Below are 22,783 nucleotides of genomic sequence, written 5' to 3' on the forward strand. Positions count from 1 at the left end.
TTCACTACCAGGAAAGAAAACACACTGCCATATTCAAAAGCCAACTTCCAGTGAACTGAGATTAGTAACTGGCTTGGTATAACAAAATTGTCAATTAGGTTATGCTATTTTAAAATGACATTTCAGAGAAATGTCACATATTGTCTAATAAGAGCCTACATTTAGGAGATTCTTAATTTTTTATAAAACTTGAATTGATTTAGATTTAGTAATGTAGGTTACTAACTTACAGAATTTACTTGACTATAGAAAAGGCATGTCAAGTCTTCTCAGGTATATGGTTTTCTTAGCTGTGAAATGAAGGCATACATACCAGGATCTCTCAACTGCTCTAGGGTCTGCAACATAATGGCCTGAAGGAATTGACCTTTAAATGGATAAGTGAACGCTGAAAAGGTCCATCACTTCCTCCTTGTCAAATAGAGGGAAACTCATCTACCTTACGGTAGCTCAAGGAGATAGATATTCCATCCTGGGGCTGAATTCAGGGCCTGGGTGCTGTTACTAAGCTTCTTTTGCTCAAGGGTAGCACTCTACCATTTGAGTCACAGCACCACTTGTGGCTGTTTTGTGTAGTTTATGGAAGATGACAGGGCCTCACACTTGACCGAAAAGTTCTCTATGACTTGAGCCATAACTTCATCACCACACTGAATTTAATTGCTTACGGTGATTTCTCTTTCTACCTTCCAAGCTTCATGAGGCTAGGAGCTGAGTATATCTTGGATGTTCTGTCCAACACTGCACAACACTAACAAGTGGATATTTGCTAGACTAAATATATTAGTTAAAATAATTTCAAATATAGTTCTCATAAATAAATTTTCCAGTTCTAGTCATGAAACCAAAGATGTGTGTTGCGTGCATTCCTTAAAGCCAGTTTATATGTGCTATTCATCAGTACGTCCTCTCTGAAGAGGTTGCCAAGTTGAGGATGGATCAGAATCATGTAGAAAGTTGGGTAAAACTCAAGGTGACAGGGGTGCACACCCAGACTTTCTAATTCATAAAGGGTAGAGAAAGCCATAGAGTATTCCTTCCATACATATTCTCAGATGCTGCTAATGTTACTGGTCCAGGAACCAATCATAGATAACCCCTGCTCTTAATGCTGATCAGAATTGTATTGTATGTACAAAACAAATGAAACCTTATATAATAGGTGGACTTTAATTTCTTTACATGAAAATAACACATTCTTAGAATTTCCAAATTAGCAATGAATGGCAGATCAAAATGTGCGCAGCCTTGAATCTCATCATGGATTGGATGTAACACATACTTGTATTTCCCTCCAGTTGAACTTATCTAACTGCCTCACTGACCTTCTAGAGGGCATTGCTATGTTCCCATTTACTTTCCTGAACTCATTTACGATATAACTATTGCTTTCTCAAATAGTAAGATATAAAAATAAGTGATATTTTATGGATAGGCAGCACCAGCTCATGCCTAATAATCCTAATCCTAGCTATTGAGAGGCTGAGATCTGAAGATAGCTCCATTCAAACACAGCCTAGGCAGAATAGTCCACCAGACTTTGGTCTCCAACTAAGCACCAAAAAGCAAGAAGGGAAGCTATGGCTCAAGTGGTAGAGCACCAACCATGGGTACAAAAGCTCAGGAACAGTACCCAGGCTGTGAGTCTAACTTCTAAGACTAGCATACACGCATACACATACACATACACACACACACTAAAGAGAAAGCCCTAAGTGTAGCCATATTTATGGAATTACAGTGATAATTCCAGTTCCATAAAATGGTAGAACTGAGAAAGCATGTGTTTATGTTACTTGATGACTTATTGCTAAAATGGTAGACTGGCTTTTTTTCTGAGATATTTGAATTACATTGTTTTACGTTACCTAGGGAAACAAGAAAATTTCAAGACTGATAATTCTTGCAGAGTTATCACTTACTCATCATTGTGCTGAGGAGAAATATTACCAAGCTCTGTGACCTGCTGTTTCCGTTTTTTAACTGTAAAAGAAAACAAAGCTTGTATGAGCATCATTCAGAAGCCACACTTCCTACTTCCTTGAAGGCAATGTCTCTGGGTCCTGTCTCTCTGTCTCTTTCTCTTCCCCCTCTAACTATCTCTCTCATACACACACAGACTTTCAGGTACTTGAAGCAACAAGGAAAGTTACAAACCATGGAATATGTATTCAAACCCTCCAAGTTTAGAACGACATCTAGTTCCCTATTCCAATCTTACTGAGCATTGATTATCTGAGTACTTAACCAGAGCCTTCTCCTGGGAAGGACTGGGAAATGATAAGTCAATTGCTTCGCAACTGGTTCTCAAGAACTAGGGTTCATTTTGTGAGTCTTAGTCTTCTGCTTATTAGATTGACAAACTCTTGTAATGTAAATAAAAGAAAGTTAATACCTCCCATATTCAAAACAAAAAGATTCACAGAATAAGATTTAAGGGGCTGTTATTGTGCTTTCTGTTGTCACAGGTAGTTGAATTTACCTGTTATAAGTTCCTGTTGCTTCAACAAAAGACTTCTTATTTCTTTTAGCCATAACATCTTCACATCTACACTTTTAGCCTAAAGATTAAGAAGGAAGGGAGGGTATATTTCCTATTACAAAAATGATTTTAGCCTAAATGTAATTACATCAAGCATGATCTACACTCTAAAATACCATATTCACATTCCAGCTATTTAATCCTTAAAACTTCTAAGAAGCTAATCTTTAGCAAGCACATAAGGTATAGTGAAAATAGCACAATGAAAAAATATTCTGAAATGAGCCTTAGATAATGTAATAGCAATGATTCAAAGAAATACAATTGATTTCCTTTTTTTCTCTTTGTTCTTTTTTGTTTTTTTGCCAGTCTCAGTGCTTGAACTCAGGGCCTGAGTGGTGTTCTTGGGTTCTCTCAAGGCTAGAGTTCTACTGTTTGAGCCGAAGCACCATTTCCGGCTTTTTCTATGTATGTGGTACCAAGGAATCGACCCCGGGTTTTCATGCATGCTAGGCAGGCACTCTACCACTAGGCCAAACTCCTGGCCCTTCTCTTTGTTCTTTAAAAATATACAGAATTTTATGTTTCACCTTGATAAAGGAAGCTCCAATATTTTCCCAAAATATAACTGCTTGCAAAATAAGCATAAAAACTTCCATAAATATACTCCCATTACTTACAAACTTTGCTAAATGAGATTTGTTATGTTGTAAAGCAAGTAAAGATATTTTATAGGTTCTAGTAAGAATTACGACAATCAAAAAGCAATGAGCACCCAGGCCCAGAGTTCAAGTCCCACAACCAACAAAAAATAAATAAAGAGCAGTGAGCATTGGCAACAAACAACAGCACAAGGATCAAACACAATTCACAGTATCAAGATTTACTGAATATTTGATGACAATATCATGGCATATTCTGATTGCTCTTCTCTTCTCTCTGACACAGCAGACCTTATAGCATATTTGATCAGGGCTTTAAAAGCCACATGAAAAGAGTGAGTTTTTATGAAATGTAACCAAAATTATTTGTTAACAGGATTTTCATCTTAACATAGACTATGATTTCTAAAGTAACTTTACAATAACCAACCTGTACGATATAAACTTCTTCCTTCCCACCATGCCAGATTTCAAACTTGCGGTTATCACTTTTCACATATTCTGTGATTCCAACTTCATCCATCTAATAGAAAGAAGCCACAATTAACACAGTTTAATATGATCTTACATTAGCTCTACCTCATTTATGTTCTAAATGAAACCGACATACATTTTCACTTGGGCAAAATATACATTTTACATTCAGTGATTAAAAAGGACAAGTATTATTATAGGACAAAGTAGTTAAGTGTAACTGTTTCCATAGTTCAGAATGCACACTAACTGCCAGTAATTGACACGACTCTGGTAAATCTTAACACCAAAAAGTCCATTAAAGATTGAGAAATCTGTCAGAAATTAACTACACACTATTAAACCAAAGTTGCCAGTGAAGTAAAATTAAACATCAGTGAAAAAAGCCATTAGAAATTAATTTAAATGGATAATTAAAAATGTATTAGTCAGCTCTAGATTGTGAAAAGTTGTAACAATCCAATTTACAGCTTAAGGAAAAAGCAATCGGGTCCACGGAGATCATAGAACTTTCACCAATCACTTAGCTTCTACAGAAACCAATACATCACTCAGTAAAACTTCAGTACACACTATTTCTTTTCTACCAGAACTTTCTCATCCATATATCAGTGTTTTCTAGTTTTTTTTTTCTTTTTGGTCGATTGTGTGGCTTGAACTCTGGGTCTGGGCACTATCCCTGAGCTTTTCAGGTCAAGGCTACCGCCCTACCCCTTGAGCCACAGAGCCACTCCCAGTTTTCTGGTGGTTAATTGGGAGATGAGTCTCATGGTCTTTAGTGCCTTGGCTGATACTCAACCTCCTGAGTAGCTAAGATTACAGGCATGAAACACTATGCCCGGCTCCAGTTTTCTTTCATCTTCTGTTAAGGTGCTGGGAAATTCCACTATATGTTCTCCTCTATTACTTTTTTGCCTCTCCTCTTTTCTTCTAATCTTAACCTAATTGTCTGAAGAAATATCCTGTTTTACATTTCACTGATGAGCTGTTCAAATGACACTTCCTAAAACTTTAAGAAATAAAGGTAGTGCTAACGAAATTCCTATATAAAGGAGAAATAATGTATACAGATGTTTAATTGTTTATTTGAAATAGGAGGGGAAAAATAATGGGAGGGGGTGGGGGAGGGAAATGGGTACAAAAACATAAGAAGGGATATCAATGTGTGAGAATAATGCACCTTCTATTGGACGAATATAACTGCTACTCCTCTATACATTGAAATAAAAAATTATTTTAAAAAGGAGAAATAATGTGACTATATTTATAAATAGAATGGAAATGCCTCTGAAATATACCTTGAAAATAGTTGGAAGTTACTTTTGAAATGATTCCAATATATTTATGTTCCTACTATACATTTCTAATCTATTTCTGTTAAACATGAAAATGGAATGAGTACTGTTCATCTTACATCTATTTAAAAATTAATTTTGTGTCACTGCATGGCTTTGACTTAATAGCAGGATAAGTTAGAAAGTAGACAAGCTTTGGAGTTGGGCTAGAAACCTTTACCATTTACTAGCTATTTATCTTACCATAATTTGCTCCAATTTTCTGAAGTTCTATTTCTTTCTTTATAAAGTAGAAAGAACATCTATTTCAGAGTTGATGTAAGGACTAAATAGCATGCATTAATTATTCAGATCATATGAGCTTCTCAAAGTATGAATTTTCTACTTTTTCCCTTGTTTGAGTTGCTTTTATTATTTTAACTACTAACATGCAACACATCATTACTGATGAAATTATTTTTTGAGTTGTTCAAGAAATCTGTTATCATGTGACAGTAATACTACATGCATATTTTCTAAAAAAAAAAAAAAGAAAAAGTTTGGCCTAGTGGTAGAGTGCTTGCCTAGCATGCACGAAGACCTGGGTTCAATTCCTTGGTACCACATACTTAGAAAAAGCCAGAAATGGTGCTGAGACTCAAGTGGTAGAGCTCTACCCTTGAGAAAGTCCAAGGACAGTGCTCAGGCCCTGAGCTTAAGCCCAAGACTGGCAAAAATCAAGAAAGAAAAATAATAAATGGAATCAAACTAAAAGGGGATAACTGATCATTATTGGGAAAATCGAAAAGAATCAAAACAATTTTCTTCCTTCAAATATATTATTTATTTCCTATATCCTATAAGTCACTAGGTCCTTATGTCTACCTTCCAATGAAATTGGTCCTATATCTGTCTCAGGTTCCATGGTAACAATTGTAGTCTCAATTCACCTGACTGCATCACCTCAAAAGTCCCTCTTTCCTTCCATTACTAAACCTGAGAAAAATCTGCTCGTACGCTCATTATTATGTCAAATTGAAGGCAAAAGAGGAAATCAATACAAGTGAGAAACTCTACATTAGGAAGGAGATGACTCCATAGATACAAATGAAGTGAATTGGTTTACACATGCATACAAAAGGAAAGTACCTACCCAAAGACAAAAGATATAATATAGACAGTAAAAAGACCTAAACCCTATAGGAAATTATTGCAATGTCTTGGTTATCAAAGTTCATTTGAATCATAAACAACCATTGTAAATCTAGAGACTAAAGAATAGACTGTGGTATTAATAGAGCAACTGGCTAAATTTGATTTAAGAAAAAACAGATGGACTTTTTTTTAAAGGTACTATAGATTTATAAGTAAAACAAGAAAATAAGACAGTGGGAAGGGCATGGGACTATATCCTATGCAGAGAATCAAAAGCACATTATCATCTCAATCCTGTTACAAGACATTGTTCTTTCCAAGTGCTGCTGTAAATTTCATCAGTTTTCCAATACATTGATAATGACAACTACAAAAGAGCAGGCTCACAAGAAATTACTGGATGGGTATTTAAGGGTAATCCTTTTATTGTCTTTTGTAATTGTTCTATGACAAATGGTACATTGCTTTTGCAAGTTAAAATTTGAAAGAGTATTCACTAGATGCTGTGTGGAAAATGAGCTACACAACTTGTGGGACAGGATGGGAGGGAAATACCGGGAGAGAGCAAGGGAAGGGGAAACATTATCCATTGTCCTGTAAGTGTAGCCCCTCTGTACATCATCTTTGTAATAACAATAACATTGTTTTAACTTGAATGATAATATTAATTAGTTGTAAAAAATCACATTAACCAATTACAGCCTCATGTGAATCTTGAATGTCTTCTTTTTCTTTTTTGGTTGTTCTTTGTTTTTATGAGATGGCATCCTGTTATTTATCTTGGGCTAGTCTCATAGTGTAGCCCAGGTTGGCCTCAAACTTACACTGTTTCAGCCTCCAAAGTTCTACAAGGGAACCACTATGCCCAACTTGATGATCCTTGCTTCTGATGGCATGAGCAGATGGAAGTATGACTACAATTCCAATAACTTCCCCAACTACTATTCTAATTTCAATACCAAGCTATTATTAGGACAGAATGACAATTTCAATAATAAGAGAAAATAAAAGAATTTCAAAGGAGAAAACAGAAACAGTACAAAGAAAATTTGGCTGTGAGTAGCTTTAGGCATCCAAGTACATAAGTAACATGGAACATAAAGGAAGGGGAATGTTCTATGTAAAATGTTCTCATTTGCAATAAGGAAAAGAAAGAAAGGCTTTCATCTTGGTCTCCTGTAATACAGGACTTCCTCCCCCTCCCTACCCTCAAGACCTCCACCTAATAGTCCTACTAAAGGAGTACTCATAGGAAGCTCAAGACATTTCTTTCCCATTTCAAGATGTATCCTTAAGAGAATGCCTAGCCTTGCACTGAGGGAGGAATGGGAGGACTCAAATTCTGCACTCTCCTCTCAGGCCCAACATGAAGGATACATTTTACTTGATTTCTATATAAGACTTCTACTTAACATTGCTTCTTTTTCTACCTATACTTTTTCTACCTGTACTGGGGCTTGAGCTTAGGTCCTGCTATTATTTTTTTGGCTCCTTCACTCAAGAATAGTACTCTACCACTTAATCTACACTTCCACTTCCAGATAGTTTGGTGGCTAATTGGAAATAAGAGTCTCACAGACTTTCATGTCCCGGCTGCCTTTCACACAAGATCCTTAGATCTCAGCCTTCTGAGCAGCTAGGATTACAGGTGTGAGCCATGAGTGCCTGATGAAGCTTGCTTTAAAACAGGACATGTGCAGCTAAAGTATAAAACTTACTCATTTGAATTAACTATGCCAAATAATACATATATATAATATACATTACATAATTTAAATTGTCTTACATTCAAAAAGTGCTTAAAACTATAGGATGGGTATCGATCAGCATCTTCTCTACTTTCAACACGTCTTTTGCAAAAAATAATGGCTTTTTCATATAAGAAAAGATGGCGTTGCATTGGTTTGAATCTTGCAAAATCCTTCATTTTTGTCGGACCTTTCCGGTGTCCTGTCCAAACGCTAAATCCACCTTGGATTATCATCTTGCCCAGTTCATTTAAGTTTCCCTAGAATAGAAAATCAAACCCATCAGTAGTACAAAGCAGAGCTACATTCAGATCCGTGACATTAAACATTTTGCAGTTTTGCTTGACCTACTAAAACCCTGAAATACATTTTGCATTTTTAAAATGCATTCATTACAATGTTTTATCCTACAACACGCCATGAATCACATTATGTAGAAAATTCCTATAGGAACCGGGCTTGGTGGCTCATACCTATAATCCTACCTATTCAGGAGACTGAAATCTGAGGATCACAGTTCAGAGCAAGCCTAGGCACGATAAAGCCCATGAAACTTATCTCCAATTAATCACCAGAAAACCAGAAGTGGTCCTGTGGCTCAAGGGGTAGGGCAGTAACCTTGAGCTAAAGAGAGCCTCCAGGCACAGGGTTCCAGTCTCACAAGTGACAAAAAATGCTGTAGAGTTGGGACCTAAAAGAGATCTCCTATTCCTTTACTTCCTATTGTCTCAATGTGAAGATATTTTAGCTATGGTAACCCACCTCATCTCTGCCTGATTGCCCCTGATTGGTGTATGACATATGTCAGGCCACTAATCAGATTTGAACCTTTTCTTCCATTTCTATGGTAGACCAACAAGAGTAAGCAGCAATTCTAGAACAATATGGCTGCTTAGGTGACCCAAGCATTCCTTTGAGCTATATCTCCATAGATATCAACTTGGGAGCAGCTGTGAAGATGAGAATGACATAAATCTATTTGTCTCCTTACCTGAATCCAATTTTTCCTTCAGCATTATTAGTAATAATACTTATATTTCAATCTTCACCTATCTGCTTCTTGTATATATTACTTCTCAATTGATTCTATAATGGTAAGTAAGGGATGATGCCATACTTAGCACTGACATTCCAATAATAATGAAAATTCACTTACAATATAGCCATTTATTGCAATCTGATGCATAGAATCATTTACTGACTTCAGTAAATCCAGCATTGTGTCAAAAGCCTCCTTCAGTTGAGCAGATCCTTCACAGTCTTGGCTGTATTTTAATAGTTCCTGAAATTATGTCATGAATGAAACAATACTTGGTAAATATTAAAATAAGAACATTTAAAAAATTAGGGAAAAGATGTTTTCAAGGAGGAATCCAAACATAAATGTCACATGTTGGACTCATTCCTTTCATATGCTCTTTGAAATATTATTAATATACTTAATAACTGTTGAAATTGGAGAGGCAATAAACAGAAAAGTAATTGAGCAGTTTAAGTCAATGTGCATTCAATGCTTTTTGGAACTGAAGAACAACAGCTATTAAGGCACATGAGATTATTAGGTGATGAAGGAAAGAGTCTCCTGAATAGAGCAGAGGAATGTCCGAGGCCTAAGGATTAACCTTAATGCCATTTACACAGGCACACACACACACACAGTCACGCAACCTAGCAACACATTACAGGTTATGAAAACAATTATGCATGACTTTCTACTCTATATAGAATAATTGGTGTTATTCATGATGCATGCAATGTATAACACATAGGGAAAGACACAGTAACAAAAGTTATGGTGTATATATATTTAATATAATGTTTTAGGCATAGTTCATATTACACTGGAAGAGTTCCACTTGTAATATTCATGGAGAAGGCCATGGATATTGAGATTATATGATTTCAACACCAAGAAATAGATACTTAGATCTTCTTAACAATATGAAAATGTCTTTCACAAAACCTTTAGCATAAATCAATGCAACCTGTATGGAGAGTTAAATAGCTTAGCTCTCCAGATAGTCTCACACTGACACATATGCTTACATCGTGTGACAGCCACCATGACAGAAATGAGCACACTACACAAATCTGGCTGCTAACACCAGCCTTCCCTCTTCTGGATCTGATGTCTATTGATTCTTACTAAGCAACTTCCTTTTAAATGGATTTGCCATATTAGACCAAAACACACACACACAGGAAAAAAAACAACAAAGGAAGAAGAGAAAACAGAAAAATTTCAGGTAATCACCTTTAAAAGTAACTGATATTTAGTGATGCGCTGCACTGGTTTGAGTAAATAGGAATCCAGACCAAGTCGATGATTTAATTTTCTTTGACATTCCTGTCATGAAAGAATAAATACCAACCAATTTAAATTTAAATTAAAACTTGTACCTATGAAAATGCTACGTAGTCATTCATTAGACCCAATTCATGGATATTTCTGACATCTAAATGAACATGTATCAGAACAATCCGACTGATTTGAGTTTATTTGATTATTTTCAAGTAGTTGTATCAAGGTGTTTCAATTCAACATATCAATTTATGAGTACAATATATTTTAGTGTACATCACCCCTTCCATCCTTCTTATATTTTCCAACCCCACCCATCTTCTCAAGTTAGCTAGTTCCATGTTCAGTTATGTACAATGAAATTAGTATAGTCAGGAGCAAGGGAGGTCAAGGGGAAAGCATACATACAAATGAAAATTAGAATTGTGAGCAACATACATTTGTAAAAATAAAAATTATTCTTATACAATTCTAAAATATAATATATGTGAAAATGATAACCAACCATATTTGAAGGGTGGAAAGTATTTCAAGAGATAGAAAACTCTAAATTTTAAGATTGAAAAGCTAGTACAAATAAATCCAGAGAGGCCAGACAGATCCAGGCCTTGAGTTCAAGCCTCAGGACTTAGACAAATATTGATAAATAGGGGTCCGGAAATGTAGCCGAGAGGTAGAGTGCTCGCCTAGTATGCAGGAAGCCCTGGGTTCTATTTCTCAGTATCACATACACAGGAAAAAGCTGGAAGTGGTGCTGTGGCTCAAGTAGCAGAGTCTTAGCCTTGAGCAAAAATTGTCCAAGGACAGTGTCCAGGCCCTGAGTTCAAGCCTCAGGACTGGCAACAAAAAGAAATGATAAATAAATTTCAGAAGTCAAACACAACATAAGGCCAGATAGTATGATGCTAAATGAAAGGACCTCCAGGATATAGACACAAAAGCCATATAATGAGTGATTATTGTCCTTAATGTACTATGTTACCTCTCATCTCTTTTGCTGTCCCTTGGCTATCTCATATTGCTATAGTATTTCACCTTGTTATCTGATATATTGTATATATGCTTGACTGGTTATTTGAAATTGTATAGGGAAGGGGGCAAAACAACATGAGCCATGGGGGTGGGGGGAGGGAAATGGGGACCATGACATGGGAAGGGGTATCAATGTATGTGAAGTAATGCACCTTCCATCTGGTGAATATAATGTAACCCTTGTATTCATTATAATAAAATATATAGAAAAAAGAAGTCAAACACAAATGAAAACATGCATGTTTCCATATATATGAATGAATATGCATGTCCATAGAAGGTCAATTTATATAGACAAAGAAAGCAGGTTAGTGGCTATCTAGTATTGCAGGGATGGGAGTGGTGGAGGTAAGAAGTAACTGCTAAAAGGTATAGGGGTATATTGCTTTTTTGTTGCAAAAATCTCCCAAAATTGATTGTAGGGAATAAGTAAAAACAGAAATCATTACAGGTACATGTGGCCATGGGGAATGGGGCAATGAAAAATCTAAATCTTCACATTCCATGATAGGAAGGAAAAAGATAGGCATGTTTTTTGGAGATATAGAGGCAAATATTTTAAAGGGCAGTTTCCTCTGTGGAACTGCAAATATATGTTTATGTACGTATCTCTCTGACAGGGAGATACAAGACAGAGACAGAGTCTTGGAGAGGACACAGCTGCTCTTTCACTTATACATAATGTACTCAAAGCAGGGAATGAAGCTATTAATAAGTAGTTTTCTAATACCTTCTCAAAAATATATTTAATACTATAATTACTATACCTGGAAAAAGGCACATTCTGAGTACTTCTTCCAAATTACCTCTGATCTGGGCTTATTCTGACAGTATTTTGCATACATCTGAAAATCATCCTTCTGTGATAAAGAACAAATTTGCACACATTACTGATTTGTGAAAGCAAATATTTGTTATAAAGCAAGCCTGAACAGGACAGGGCAAGGGCAAGTATTACAGAAAATGTGATGTGCAATATTTATATTCTAATAACAACACACCCTTTTTGACTTACTGGAAGGACAAAGCATTATCTAAGTAAATGGCAGAATATCCACTGAGCGAGCTTGAGAGTCACAGGGAGGAGAGTTTGTGCTATTTGGGCTGCCCACATAAACAGTCATTACTATGACCTAATTGGTACTGAGAAATATGCTTTTTCTTTGACGCTATTAGACTCTCAGGTCTCTAGTGAAAAAATTTGTAGCTGACTTTCAAGTCACAACCTGTGGTCCTTGGTTGATGCCAGGGACAACATCCTAAGCATGTAGGCATCTACTTTTGTAACTTTCTCTCTCTCAAATAATTGTCCCTTAACTCTCAAGTACTGGGCTATCATCTTATTCTCTACCTTACATCCCATGAGTCACTGCTTCAATAGAGCTGCAGTTAACTTCCTGTCTATAGAAAATGTCTCCTTGTTTGGGTTCCCATTAAACACCTTGTATAATTAACAGAGCGCAACTCATCACTGACACAATTAATGTTACCTGAGGGGGTTTTAGCTAAATGACCTTTGGCTTGGTATTCACATTGGCTAGGATAGTGCTTGGTACATAGTAGGTGTTCAGCACATGTCTATAGCCACTACTACTTGCCAAGAACTCTGCTAACTGTATGAGAGATATAAAGACACATACGACATAGATTCTGCCTAAGTGTCTCAAGTTGAGGAGACAAATGGTGTATGCACATAAGGCAGTATAGTATATGTAGAAGAGCTAATGAGTAGTGTGGTCTTTATGTATTCGATTCCCAAGCAAAGGTAGACTACTGTTGTGTAAAGAAGTTGGGGAAGTTGTTTTTTGTACTGCAAATATATTTAGAATATGTTTAGAAAAAAATGACACAATTCTTTCTTAGGTTTATCCTTTTCTCAACAGGAAAACACTTTATGAGATAACTAGTTTGAAATTTTCAACAATCTCCTCTATCCAACTGGCTCTAATATCAACAGAGCTGATCTTTAAAGGCACTATGGTACACACCTATAATCCTAGCATTTGAGAGCCAAGAGCAGGAAGATCTTGAGTTCAATGATAAGCTGAGTAATATAGCAAAAAAAAACTGTCCTCCAAAACAATATTCTGAAAGAAAGGACAATCAGTAATCTTGGATATTAACTATACTAATCATAGTCTTGGGAATGGTAAGCTGGCCTGAGTGATTTTGTTAACTAAAGGACAACTCTGTTCACCAAGGTCCTGGAAATACACACCCATCCTCTGGCTGCAATTCTAAGATTTTACATTCATTAAGTACCTGCTGGAGTTGATGTTTCTTCTCCAGAAATAAAACATTAAGAAAAAACTTAGCTTATACTGATGAATAAGTTACTACTTTGGTGGCCTATATTTTTTTCTAATTAAAAACTGGGCCCAGAGCTTGGCCTCATCATAGAGTGCTTGCTTAGCATGCACATAGACTTAGGTTTGATTTCTTGGTACCACAAACATAGAAAAAGCCAGAAATGGTGCTGTGGCTCAAGCAGTACAGTGCTAGCCTTGAGAAACCCCAAGGACAGGGCCCAGGCTCTGAGTTCAAGCACCAGGACTGGCAAATAATAATAATAAATACCTAGGTACTGGTGGCTCATGTCTACACTCCTAGCTACTCAGGAGGCTGAGGCCTCAGGATAGCAGTTTGCAGCCAGACCAGGCAGAAAAGTCTATGAGGCTCTGAACTCCGATTAAATACCAAAAGCCAGAAATGAAGCTGTGGCTCAAATGTAAAGTGCTAGCCTGGAGCACAAAAGCTCAGTGACAATGCTCAGACACTGAGTTCAAGCCTCAGGACCAGCACTAAGAATAACAACAATAACAACAACAACAATAATAATAATAATAAATTAGACTAACCCTTTCCAGGAAACAAGGTCCCACTTTTTCTGGAGCATCAAAGCAATTTTCCAGGCTGTTCATGAATATGCTGTGAAATTTTCAGACAAACAATATTTGTGTGAATGAACTCAATCAGTCCTTTACGATATCATGAAACATTTAATTCAGCAATTACATACTTGTTATGGAATTCATATATTTCTGCCATATTTCCAAAGAGGATGTCCTTTGTATTTCTCAGAAGAGGTGGCATAAGAGGAAACATATCTGGATTATCCATCTCCGCTCTATAGCCCTACTCAAAATAAATATATACTTAGACAATGATAAAATAGGTTTTCTGCTTAAAGGAAACAAAATGGCAGGTCTTTGCCTGGGCACCAAGAGCTCATGCCTGTAATCCCTACTCAGGAGGCTGAGATTTGAGGATCATGGTTCAAGGGTCGTCAGGGCAGGAAAGTCTATGAGACACTTATGTCCAAATAACCAGAAAAAAAAGCTGAAAATGGAGTGGTGGCTCAAGTGGCAGAGCACTAGCTTTGAATGAAAAATAGGAGAGACAGAGCCTAGGCCCTCAGTTCAGGTTATTAGTTCAAGTCACGGTACCAGCACAAAAACCTTTGACCATCAAGGTGTTTTTTGTTTGTTTTGTTTTGTTTTTTTACCATGTTAGAAACAAAACTATGTCTAAAAATTATCCTACCAGTCATCAACTTCCTACATTCAGTTTTTCATTACAAGTAAGATTTCTTTTAGACTAAATAGTATGCCATCTGTATCATATCAAATAAGTATTTTTATCCCAGTCTGTTTTTTTACAGTATAATCTCAAATAGCAACATGGGAATAATTTTAATAATCTAGTGTATTCCTAGAACAAGCTTCTCTAATTCTGAATCAACCATTCCCACTACAGAGCAAGAATGACTTAAACAACACACAGGCTCACAGTAGAAACAATATCCACCACTGCCCTTTGACAACCAAAGATTAAGACAGAAATAGAAAATTGCCTGAAACAATTTCTAATGAATGTAGTGGGGACCATTCAGGAGAATGGAAAAAATGTGCAATTTGCATCACTCACCAATAACACAGTGAATAGTTCCTGAACATATACCTTCTCAGTCTGTATCAGTTCATTCAGAACATGGCTAAAACGAAAAGACCATACATATTAATTCCTGTCGTAGTTCAGAATCACACAATGTTTCAATTTTCATTATAAGTTACTTAAGGTAAAAAGAGTTAATGCATAGCAACTACCAGTGGTTTTATTTTTGGCACCAAGATCTGAAACTCATTTTGTAGTTGTTAGATTAAGTACCACCTACAATCTAAGGAACATTTGAAATAAAACAGGTTACTTAGTAGGTATTAACGTCAAAATTATTTCTAGTATCCTACAGGTGGCTCACACTTGTAATCTTAGCTTCTCAGAAGCCTGAGGTCAGAGAATCACAGTTTGAAGCTACCCTGGGTAGATAAAACAAAGAGTCTAATTTCCAAGTAACCATTAAAAGCCAGAAATGGTAAAGAGCCAGCCTCAAAGACATCAAGTAAGAGCTTATGGCCCTGACTTCAATCTTCTGTATCAATGCCCAAAATAAACATTCCTAACTCAGTAAGATTAAAAATAATTTTCTATAAACCCACAACACATTTCTAAATGTCTGAGGATTTGTTTATCAATTGAGAGCCTAACACAACAAAAATGAATTTCTAAGATTTAAAATTAATTTATTAAAAACTCACAGAATACATTTGTAAATATCCAACAGTTTTGTTTTTCATTCATTTATTTGTTTGGCGGATAATAAAGTTTCTGAGTTTAGCCACCTCTCTTCCCAGAAATGCAAAAAACGGTATTGAGGCAGCAATTTTCCCTGTTCATGCTAATTCTCTGAATTTTTGAAAGACATGTATTATATTTATTATACTAGTTTCATGTGTAGATTTTACTTGTTTCTACAGTAAGTTTGTCTAGCAGTTCTGAAAAAAAATGTTATCCTTTCAATGTGATTTCCAATTGACATCATAATAACTTAAAATTCATTTCCCTTTGTTCACGTAATGAATCAATTTGATTCTCTTTTTATTTTCTTTATTTTAGTCATTTAATTCTCTGAGGGGGCACGAGCTTGGCTCAGTGGTGAAGTGCTTGCCTACCATGCACAAAGACCCGGTTCGAATCCTCGGTACCACATACATAGAAATAGACAGAAGTGGTGCTGTGGCTCAAGTGGTAGAGCTCTAACCTTGGGAAAACCCAAGGACAGTGCTCAGGCCCTAGGCACAAGCCCAGGACTGGCAAAAAAAAAAAGTCTTTGAGTACAATTTTATCTCCATGTGGCATGCTTCACACTAATAGATACTTAAAGTTGTGATGTAGAATTTAAGGGTGATTAAAGACGATAATATTAATATCAAATTGTGAAAGTTACCACAGCAATGATTACTGTTAGCATGTACAAAATTGCATCCCTATAATCACTTGTATATTTTGATGATCAATTCCATTTCCCTTCTTTTTTTAAAAAAAAGAAGAGATGTTGTATGTTGGAGCTATAGGGTACCTCATCTGTTCCCAAATGTTCATAAGTTGAGTCAGTTTGGGGAACCCAATGTAAAGCCTGGTAACTGGAGGTAATAATACTACATTGTATACTGGACATTTGCTTACTAAGTATATCTTAATGATTTTACCAAAAAAGGGAAAAAAAGAACTATACTATGTGAAAGATGTATAAACTAAACGGATTACAGTTAATGTGTATCTTAAATTATCCATTCTAATAAATGTATATCAATTGTATTAATGTATATATTTTGTGTGTCTTAACATGCATCTTACATTATCAACTGTATTTCAATAAAAATGAAAAAAAACTTCAAAAAGCCCTTTCACTTTCTTTTCTAATCTCCAAAAGCAAGAGAGATGTAATTCTGAAAAGGTCTTGTTCATTTTCCTAAAATCACATAAACAGACTACATCTTAATTCGCCCTCAACGGAGAACTTTTGATAGCTCAATCAGTATTTTAGAGCCTTAATCTGTGACCTGAAAATTCAAAGTCTTGAACATTGAGCCTCCAATAAGGAGATGAATATGTAAGTTTGCATTAATAAACAAAGGATACTTCTTTAGAATATCCAAGCCGTTGTCACTGTCCAAACTGGAGGATGGACCACAGCTGCTCTTCTGACAATCAAGAGTCTCATCATCCTAAAATAATCAGAGTAGTTAAAATGTTAATTAGTGCACATCTAGGACTCTCCTAGCAGAGGATCACAATATCTCAAAAGCTATGTACATATGGTCATATAGGATGAGACTATACAAAATGAACTCTAGGATATGGAAACAAGAGCTTTATCTTTGTGATTGTTGATGTCAATGTACTATGTGGAGTTATTTCTTTTCTCTTTTTTCCCCTTATGATTAATCTCATGTGGTTACTGAATCTGAATTTGTTACCTTGTATATTGTACATATGTTTATTTATTTATTTGAAATAGTGAAAGGAAGGGGGGAAAACAAGATGATTTAGAAGGGGTAGAGGGAGAAGAAGGGGGGCAAAACATGAGAAAGGGTATCAATGTTTCAGAAGTAATGCACCCATTACTTAACAAATGTAACTGTAACCCTCTATACATTACTCCGACAATTTTAAAAAGTGTCCATATAATTACAATTCCACTTCAAGGAACTCAAATCAAATTAAGTTCATTATACATTCTAACTCTAGGCAAATTGAAAAACAACTTAGTAAATATCAGTTCTTTTAAAAGATTTTGATACAGATAGAAGTGAAGTAAGTGCATTGAGTTATAAAGGTGGACATGATCAAAACACTAACTGATTTTTATACATTTTCATTTGTCTGAAACATTTGGTGGATTAAGTGAATTCATAACAAGTCTACGTTCGTCAGGCACCAGTGGCTCATGCCTCTAATCCTAGCTACTCAGAAGGCTGAGATCTGAGGATTAGAATTCAAAGCAAATCCAGACAGGAACATCCATGAGACTCTTACAAAATACTCAGAAAAGGCTGAAAGTGGCACTGTGGCTCAAGTGGTAGAGTGCTAGCCTTGAGGAAAAAAAAAAAAAAACGATGAGGGATAACCCTTAGTTCAAGCCCCAGGGGTTGGTAAGTAAAACCAAAAAAAAAAAAGTTGACTTTCCCAATAAATAGTTTATTCAGAGAAGAACAAAAATAGACTATTAGCTTTCATAATGTTTATGGAAACTTCTAGAAAATAATTACACGCATCCTTAGATTATTTAAGAAAGGAGAAACAACATAATTTATCCTTTTCATAATGACTTGGTGGTATCACCATACACTTGAATACAATAAAATCTAATGCTGCTTTCCAGGGCTACTAAGACATGAAAAACACTCTATTCTTTCTTTTCAAAATGGATATAACAATCAATTCATCATAATGTTAGAAGTCACAAGCCGAAACTAATATTGAAAACATATGAAGACTATGGAATCTGGCACTCATTTCTTTCTTTCTTGAAATTAAAACTTGTAGCTATATAACATTATAACCCAGCCTTATACTAACCTGCTAGTAGTATAAAAACTTTAGAACATTATCATAGGCCACACAGTATTTGATTATTTTTTCCTACCGTATAAACAAGGAGACTAAGACCCAAAGGACTTTTCCAATAGTATATACTAAGTATTAGAACTTACGTTAAAAGCCAGGCAGTCTAGTTATAATGTGGTCCTATACGGTATACTGTATTACATCTTGGAGATTTTTTTCCTATTTTTTCCAGTCCTGGGGTTTGAACTCAGGGTCTGGGTACTATCCTTGGGCTTTTTCCTCAAGGCTAGTGCTGCACCACTTGAGCCAAGCACAACTTCTGGCTTTTTTCTATGTATGTGGTACTAAGGAATTGAACCCAGGTCTTCGTGCATGCTAGGCAAGCACTCTATACCACTAGGCCAAACTTTCAGCCCTTGCAAATTTTTTCTTATCCTACTCTACCATTAAGAACACTAAAGAACATATATGATCTTGCAACTGTGATAGTATTCTCTGCTGTAACCATCCAATCACAGGTTAGTAAGAAGAAAGGTGTTTATACAGCCATCCTGTCTACTTATCCTCTGCAATACTTCCAGTACCACCAATTGGTATCTGAAACCACAGGGATTTAGTACTGAACCTTCTATGAACTAAGATATTTTCCTGTATATATGTAGCTATGATAACTTTTCATATACTTACATATATATATTAGATAGTATAAGACATTAATACTAAGTTATAATACAATAAAATATTACATCTATATACTGTAATTGTTAGGACAATATGCCCCCCTTCTCCCTTGCTCCCTTCCTTCCTTCTTTTTTCTCTCTTCCACCCTCCTTTCTCTTCCTCCTCCTCCCCCTCATTCCCCTTCTCTTTCTCTCTCATTTTTCTATTATTATTTTTGGACCACAGTTGACTACAGGGAGCAGAAACTGAAAATCAAACTATATAATAAGAGATGAATGGACCTCATTTCTGAGGCCAGAGTGCAGAAGTCTTTGCACAGCCATTCAGAACCTGATTTCTGTCTCAGCTTCACATTTGTAGGCTAGGACTCACTCATGAAAGGAGGCTCCTTTCACGAAACACTGTGGTATTATTTGGGTGTGTAGAAGTCAGAGGGAGGATCTGGAGTCTCTATGCACATTTCTATAGCAATGATTTTGAACTTGATCAGGACTTGATCAATGTTACAAGCATGTGGAACTCTGCCAGAACTGAAATTAGACACCAATGTAGCAGCAGTTTTCTTTGGTATTGTTTTTCTTTGACATGAATTTGGTTTTCAAATGCACAGTATCATTCTAGTGAATAAAAGTACAATCCAGTCCTCCCAAGTAAATTCTGTAGCTACTATAATAAGGTAATATTGAATTAAGTAATGATATTTACTTTTGTAGAGTTCTGATTCTGTCTCCAAGTCTTCTTCCCTGGTAGAGGAATATAAGAGGAGAGTTTAAAACCACATTTAATGTCCATATTTTTAATGGAAGCACATGCATATTAATGAGGCAATTAGAGAGTTAATTTACAAGCCTGCTTATATTAGTTATTTTTAAATCACACAGTGATTGGTTAGAATCATCTATGTAACTTCAATTTCTTTCCTGCAGATTCACCCATCCTCTCAGCCATCAATCACTTAGTGCTGGGTACACTGGGAACCTGGTGTTAGTATACACGAGTATTTGCAGGTTTAGTATTCACTCTCACACATAAGCATTTAAGTGGGTTGTACCTCATCAAAGGATCAAAGAGTATTTTTTAATCCAAGTTTATCCTAATAATTAGAACATCAAATATTTATTTCATACTACACACAGGACACTGATCTAAACACTATGAATATATTTTATTTAACCTTCAAAATCTTGTGGATGATGTAGATAAAAAAATCAAAGTTAAGTTCAAGAAGGACAGAAAGTATTGAAATCCATACAGTTTACTGTCAAAATACAAGTCACTGACCACTGTATAACTCAAAACATGTTAGAATACCTCCAAAGAAAAATCCAAATTAAAGATTTAAACCAGGCACCAGTACTCATGATTATAACCCTACCTATTCAGGAAGATGAGATCTAAGGATTATGGCTCAAAGCCAGCTGGGCAGGAAAGTCTGTGAGATTCTTATCTCTGATGAACCACCAGAAAACCAGAAGTAGAGCTGTGCCTCAAAGTGGTAGAGTACTAACCTTGAGCAAAAACACTCAGAGACAGTTCCTAGGCCTTGAGTTCAAGCCCCACGAGTGACGAAAACAAACCTTAAAGATTCCATTTTTATATTTAAACATATTCAGCTCACACATAGGGAGCCTGTGTATTATTATGAAAGAAGCCCGTATTCCTAAAAAGCAAAGAGTATGAACCAAGCAAGGAATGTATTACGTTCCTAATCATGGAGGCGGCTGACAAGTGACCACTCAGGCTACATGAATCCTCTCTCTGATTAGATGAAGGAGCCAGTGTCAGGAACGCTAAAGGACATGATGGGCAGTACATTGTCTAGGCTGTCTATTGCACTGTTACTTATTAAAACACATATGTATGTACAAACTTTAGTGCTTATCACCATATATAAATATTTGATGTAGTAGGAAATATCATATAAAAGCATTTTGTCAATAAATACTAATGTGTCCTACATCAGAGCCCTGAAATACAGAGAACTACTTATTTTTGAGAGTAAATTTGCAAATGGTTCTTAGTTCTACCAACTATTTCTTCGTGTATACACTGAAACACAAAACAAACAAATGCATAACATACGAGAAACATATCTTCTCTGAAAAGCAATGTACATTTACATTCACTCAATAATGTAGATACATAGAAAATGATTGCCACTGTCACTCTCCATGTTTAGGTTTATACAAAGAATGTACCACATTCCCAGACCTTGCAGAACTTCCAAGTCTAACAGGTGAGACAGATAAGTTATTGAAGTTGAGAAGAAGCAGAGAAGCTTGTTGTCACACAGTGTGAATACCCACGGTGAGTAGGGCTGTGTTGGAGAAAGAGGGTAGGAACAGATTTATCTGAAAGAAGTGACCAATTGCTAGCAAATGTCATGGTAACATAGCAGCTAGTAATGGGGCAAGGTCAGTGAAGGAAGAGATTACAGAGACTCCAGTAAGATAAATAAAATGGATAGGAAATGTGAGGAAGGACAATGAGTCAATTGGGAGACTGCTACAATTGTTGGGGTCACTAGTGACAACATATTCTTGGAAAGGGGTATTAAGAAGCAATGCGGAGTCGGATGCTGGTGGCTCTTATAATCCTACCTACTCAGGAGGCTGAGATCTGAAGATCACAGTTTGAAGCTAGTCCAGGCAGAAAAGCACCTCCCACCCCCGGCCATGAAAGATTCTTATCTCCAATGAACCACCAGAAAACCAGAAGTGGGGCTGTGGCTCAAAGTGGTAGAGTGCTAGCCTTGAGCTGAAGAACCCAGGCTCAGGGGTAGGGTGGTTGCCTTCAGCTGAAGAACTCAGGGACAGTGCCCAAGCTAAAAGTTCAAGCCCCATGACCACCAACAACTGAAAAAAGAAGCAATGGGGTCTGGTGCTAGTGGGTCCTTACTATAATTCTAACTAAGGTGGCTGAGATCTCTGGATCATGGTTCAGAGTCAACTCAGGCATAAAACACTCAGCTCCGTAACAAGGAAAAAGCTGAAAATGGAGCTGTAGAAAAACACCCAGGCCTAGGGGTCAAGTCCCATGAAACGATTGACCTGACAAAATAACAAATAAAACTAATCAAGAGTGACTGGCCCTAAATACTGTTAAAAAAAAAGCAAACAATAATAGCAATGGAAAAATGCTATGTAAACCGAGCATGTTAACTCATGTCTATAATCCCAGTTACTTAGGAGAATCATATAGCACAAGCAAAAACATTAGGGAGATCTCATCTTAACGTATAAGCCAAGTATGTTGGCAGAAATCTGTGATTGAAACAAAAGACTAGGCTGCTATGACAGGCAAAAAAAAAAACAAAACCCATGACCGTATCTAAAAAGAAACTAAAAGCACAAAGAGTTGGGTTGTGGTTCAAAAATGGTGGAGTACTGCTAGCAGGCATGAGCCCTGAGTTAACACAATATTGAGCAAGAGAAAGACATGCATATGAAACACAGTTAACAGGTAAAAACCTACAGGAGATAGAACTCCTTGCATTTTGAATAATGCAAGGTGGTGTAGGAGCCAGGAAGAGGAACTAAGTTCCCAAGCCTGGGCAACTTGGGCAA

The 22,783-nt window shown here is 36.3% G+C and overlaps 1 protein-coding gene across 6 annotated transcripts in view; it reads right to left on the reverse strand.

The window, feature by feature from the left end:
* Mcf2 (MCF.2 cell line derived transforming sequence) overlaps positions 1-22,783 on the reverse strand; it is a 65,929-nt gene that overhangs the window by 3,350 nt on the left and 39,796 nt on the right. For all 6 annotated transcript variants that reach the window (XM_090326798.1, XM_090326797.1, XM_090326802.1 and 3 more), the window contains 12 exons: positions 19,923-19,960; positions 17,109-17,194; positions 15,057-15,123; positions 14,149-14,264; positions 13,988-14,057; positions 11,897-11,989; positions 10,050-10,142; positions 8,952-9,077; positions 7,834-8,055; positions 3,575-3,667; positions 2,483-2,561; positions 1,923-1,983 (listed from right to left, as the gene is read on the reverse strand). In XM_090326798.1, the coding sequence (XP_090182924.1) occupies positions 1,923-1,983; positions 2,483-2,561; positions 3,575-3,667; positions 7,834-8,055; positions 8,952-9,077; positions 10,050-10,142; positions 11,897-11,989; positions 13,988-14,057; positions 14,149-14,264; positions 15,057-15,123; positions 17,109-17,194; positions 19,923-19,960 (1,144 nt within the window). The remainder of the gene's footprint in view (positions 1-1,922; positions 1,984-2,482; positions 2,562-3,574; positions 3,668-7,833; positions 8,056-8,951; positions 9,078-10,049; positions 10,143-11,896; positions 11,990-13,987; positions 14,058-14,148; positions 14,265-15,056; positions 15,124-17,108; positions 17,195-19,922; positions 19,961-22,783) is intronic.

The sequence above is a fragment of the Megascapheus bottae genome, chromosome X, assembly GCF_031878675.1.
Source record: "Megascapheus bottae isolate mThoBot1 chromosome X, mThoBot2.hap1, whole genome shotgun sequence".
Classification (NCBI taxonomy): Eukaryota; Metazoa; Chordata; class Mammalia; order Rodentia; family Geomyidae; genus Megascapheus; species Megascapheus bottae.